The sequence below is a fragment of the Myodes glareolus genome, chromosome 9 (genome assembly GCF_982192425.1).
Source record: "Myodes glareolus chromosome 9, mMyoGla1.1, whole genome shotgun sequence".
Classification (NCBI taxonomy): domain Eukaryota; kingdom Metazoa; phylum Chordata; class Mammalia; order Rodentia; family Cricetidae; genus Myodes; species Myodes glareolus.
The window spans coordinates 34708247-34712188 of record NC_142034.1 but is presented as its reverse complement, the minus strand read 5'-3'; the positions used below and the strand labels follow the sequence as shown (position 1 = coordinate 34712188).

Here is a 3942-nt window from a genome sequence, read left to right as displayed (position 1 = left end):
AGACAAGTTAGAGATCAGGAAAAAGGTTGGAAAGTGGCAGAAAGAGTGGGCGGAGTGGACACAGTTAGACAAGCTGGTGCTAGAGAGACAGAGATGGAGACAGAGACAGAGACAGAGAGACCGACCAGGTGAGGGCTCCTAGCTCCCCTGCTCAGTCTCAGTCTTTTCTAATCTCTCCTCTCTGGCCGACTGCCATCGATTAGCTCTGGAGACCATTCATTTCTCATCCTTCACTTCCGTGTGTTTACACATCCGTCCCCCTGTCACACAGACGCCTTCTGGGTAGTGAGACCTTCCTGAATGGGATGTGACAGAGGTTTCTCATTACAGTCTTCTAGTCTAGTGCCCACAGCTTAAACCTCCAGCTCTGTGCACGATGCTCTGTGCAGAGAACTGGGCTAGGACAGCATGTCTACACACACACACACATGTATACCCTTTCAGTATTTCTTATAAGACTATAGATGCCACCCCCATTCACCTTCGCGGTCATGTGGCTTAGGACCCCTTTGCTGTCTGAAGAACGTACAGTTTCTACACGTGCTGTCTTCTGGTTATTTCCAAATCATTAATAGTAATTCCTGATTAAAAAAAAAAAACCTCTGTGAGAGAATAAATTCTTCATCTTTAGATTTCCAAAAGCAGTTTACAAACAACCCCATCATGGCACTGAGAATTTTTCCTGTTGCCTCTATTAACGACATTTTGGATCCTGTAACATTGTAAACCTAGCAGCAGCCAGAGCAACTCTGACTCAGAAGTTGTTTCAACTGTTGGCTATCTTTGTGAATTAGCAATCAACAATGTAAGCTTGCTATATGCGGCTCTGCAGAGAATTTGGAACTGATCTTCCTGAAAAACATGTTTGGTTTTCAGCCTCCTCCCGCTGACTCCTAGGGCCAATTCTACGCTCAGCTGTTCTCAGTTCTCACCTGGGTACCTGATATCCACGTCGCATCATCCCCTGCAGCTGGACCGGCAGACTCTGCTCCCTGCGGTCTCTCCTGGCACTTAGACTGGTTCTCAGGTCTGCCGCTCATTTGTTCCCACATACTGGCAGGCATTCGCACAGTTCTTTCAACAGCTGACCAGTGTGCTGGAGAGCAAACAAACCCCTTTCTCTCACCTTGACTTCAACCCAGCATGACAGTCCAAGGCTTTACATCTTTTTGGAGGTTCTTTGCTGAGGCTTCAGCTTTCCAGTCCTTGGCCATCCCTCAAGTGTGCTACACGTGTGGGACCCCAGAGGAACAGGGAATATCCCAGGGGAAACCTATTGGGCAGGGCTCAGGAGGCAGGGCTCGACTCATTACTACCGAGGCCTGAGCAGCAATATGGGACTTGTTAAAAAAAAAAAAAAGTTTCCGTATGCCTCAAAGCAATGCTCTCTGAGAGATCTTCCTTGGGGACCCAAAGCACAAGAAACATTGATAATATTAGAGATTCATATGAGATAATATTTGCTGACCAAGTTCTGAAGGGCAAGAGGGTCTTCAAGAGAAGCAGATCGTCTGGGAATTGAGAAGAATATGTCTTAGTCGCTCTTAACCTTGACAGAATTGCCTCCATGTTCTGAATTGTCTTATTTGAAATCGTTTAATTTTTACTTTTTAAATTTCATTATATATTTTTACCATTTATGTTTGTGTTAGTGCATGCACCCAGGCTTGCACATGCGGGCTCACATGCACACACACAGAAACAACACACACACACATACACACACCATTGTATGCATACAGAGATTGAGGAAAACTTTCAGGAGTCAGCCTTCTCCTTCCATTCTATGGCTTGGTCAGGTTTTTCAGCAATTGCCTTCACCTGATAAGCCCTCTCACTGGCCCAACATCGTTTAATGTAACTTTATAGCCACTGTCAGTTTTACAAAAAGGAAGGCAATAGAGTGTGAGGAGGTCATCAAGAAATACTGGGGCAATCTGAGTTATTGTAGGTAAGGACTTTCCGTCACTTTTCTCTTGGGATAACACAAGTGCAGAGAGATTTTTGATGTGAAGTCATCACATTTCAATCTCACTCCCTGTTGCAAATTGCTAGGCGCTTTGCAAGTTTCTTCAATGCTGCCTGCATCTCCTGGTTCCTGAGGGTATAGATCACAGGGTTGAGCATGGGAGTCATGACCGTGTGACTGATAGACACAGCCTTGTCCATGGGGAAGGGGGTGAACGGCCTGGCATACAGATAAATGCTTGGGATGAAGATCATAGACACAACAATGACGTGGGTGGTGCAGGTGGAAGCCACTTTCCTCCTCGCCTCTCCTGAGTGGGACCTCAGCATCACCAGTATGACCAAGTAGGAGATCAGAAGGAGAAGGAACCAGATGACATCCAGCATCCCACTGTTGGAGATCATGAGTAACTCCAGCAGGGAGGTGTCCGTGCAGGCAAGTCTCAGCACTTGGGGGACATCACAATAAAAGTTGTCCAGGACATTGGGGCCACAGAAGGGCAGTGGGAGCATCAGAGACAGCTGGACAATGGAATGGGCAAAGCCTCCTATCCATGCAGCAACCACCAGTACCATACAGTGCTGGGCGTTCATGATGGTGACATAGTGGAGTGGCCGGGAGATAGCCACGAGGCGATCATAGGCCATCACTGAGAGGAAGAAGACCATGGCCCCACCCAGGAAGTGGAAAAAAAAGACCTGGGTCATGCATCCTCGGTAGGAGATGGTCTTCTTTTCAGAGAGGAAGTCCATCAGCATCTTGGGGGCAGTGACTGAGGAGAAGCAGAGGTCTATGACAGCGAGATTGCGGAGCAGGAAGTACATAGGTGTGTGGAGCCTGGCATCTGAGGTCACTGTGGCTATAATGAGGAGGTTTCCCACCACAGTTGTGCTGTAGACAAACAAGAACACCAGAAACAGGAAGAACTGAAGTTCATGAGTCTGGGAGAGTCCCAGGAAGATGAACTCTGACACCCATGTGAGGTTCCCTGGTTCCATGGTGTCCTGCGCATACACTCAAAGGGAATGACTGACAGATACAGATGCATGAAGTGACTCTTTGCCTTTTTAGTATGCAGGAGTTCAGTCTGCGCTGTTATGTCCATATGATGCATGCCCTCATGTGACAACCAGGATACCCCCTGCTGTCTTATCTCTGAAAGGTCTGTGAGTGTCGCTACACACACTCAGGAGATGGTGTTTCAGTTTTGCGTTTGTTTGCTTGGTTCCCCGGGACACGGTCTCACTATGTATCTCAGACTGCCTCGTAACTCGAGCTCCTCCGATCTCAGCCTCTCCGACACTAAGACGACAGTCGTGCAGCACCACGCCAACCAAGCTCATGAACTACCTTAAAGCCATGCAGTAGAGTCTATGGCCTGCCTGTCCAAATCTGCATGGCCATGGGAAGACACTTAGCAAGACGCTCTCCGGTGAGTTTCAGGTTTTATGTTCCCTGAGATTTCACCAAAAGTGGGTGACTTGTTTTTTTTAGGATTCCACCTGGCATGCCAGTGAAGTGGGGAACAACGACAACGTAATAGTTTCCTTTTCTCATTTTCTGTGGAACAAACAAAAAGGTACATGAAATCCCTGGAGCCAGGCCTGGAAGTGCAGACCGTATTCAACTCAGTGTCCCAGTCCCTGTATCCTCCTGACACCTGTTCTCACTTGTTTGTATCAATCCTGATACATTTAACACATCAGTGCTAATGGAGCCTTGCTAGTGCTTCCTCCTCAACTCAATGACAAGGTCCTGGAAACAAGGTGGTTTGGCTTCAAATTTATTTATTTTTGTCCCCAGCATTGCCCAGGACCTGATAATAGCAAGCACTTAACGTGGAGCTGTGGATGGGGTCAGGGCGAACAAATAGTTATAGTGTGTGCAGTTTCCTGTTCTCCTAGGGTTTCTATTGTTGTGATGGAACACAGTGACCAAAAGCAACTTGGGGAGGGAAGGGTTTACTTCATTCA

General features: G+C 47.3%; 1 protein-coding gene across 1 annotated transcript; it reads right to left on the bottom strand.

The window, feature by feature from the left end:
- Positions 1 to 2031: 2031 nt before the first annotated feature.
- LOC148120813 (olfactory receptor 4D2-like) lies at positions 2032 to 2967 on the bottom strand. Its single transcript, XM_087909532.1, has one exon. The coding sequence runs from the start codon at positions 2965 to 2967 to the stop codon at positions 2032 to 2034; it is 936 nt and encodes a 311-aa protein (XP_087765658.1).
- Positions 2968 to 3942: the final 975 nt, after the last annotated feature.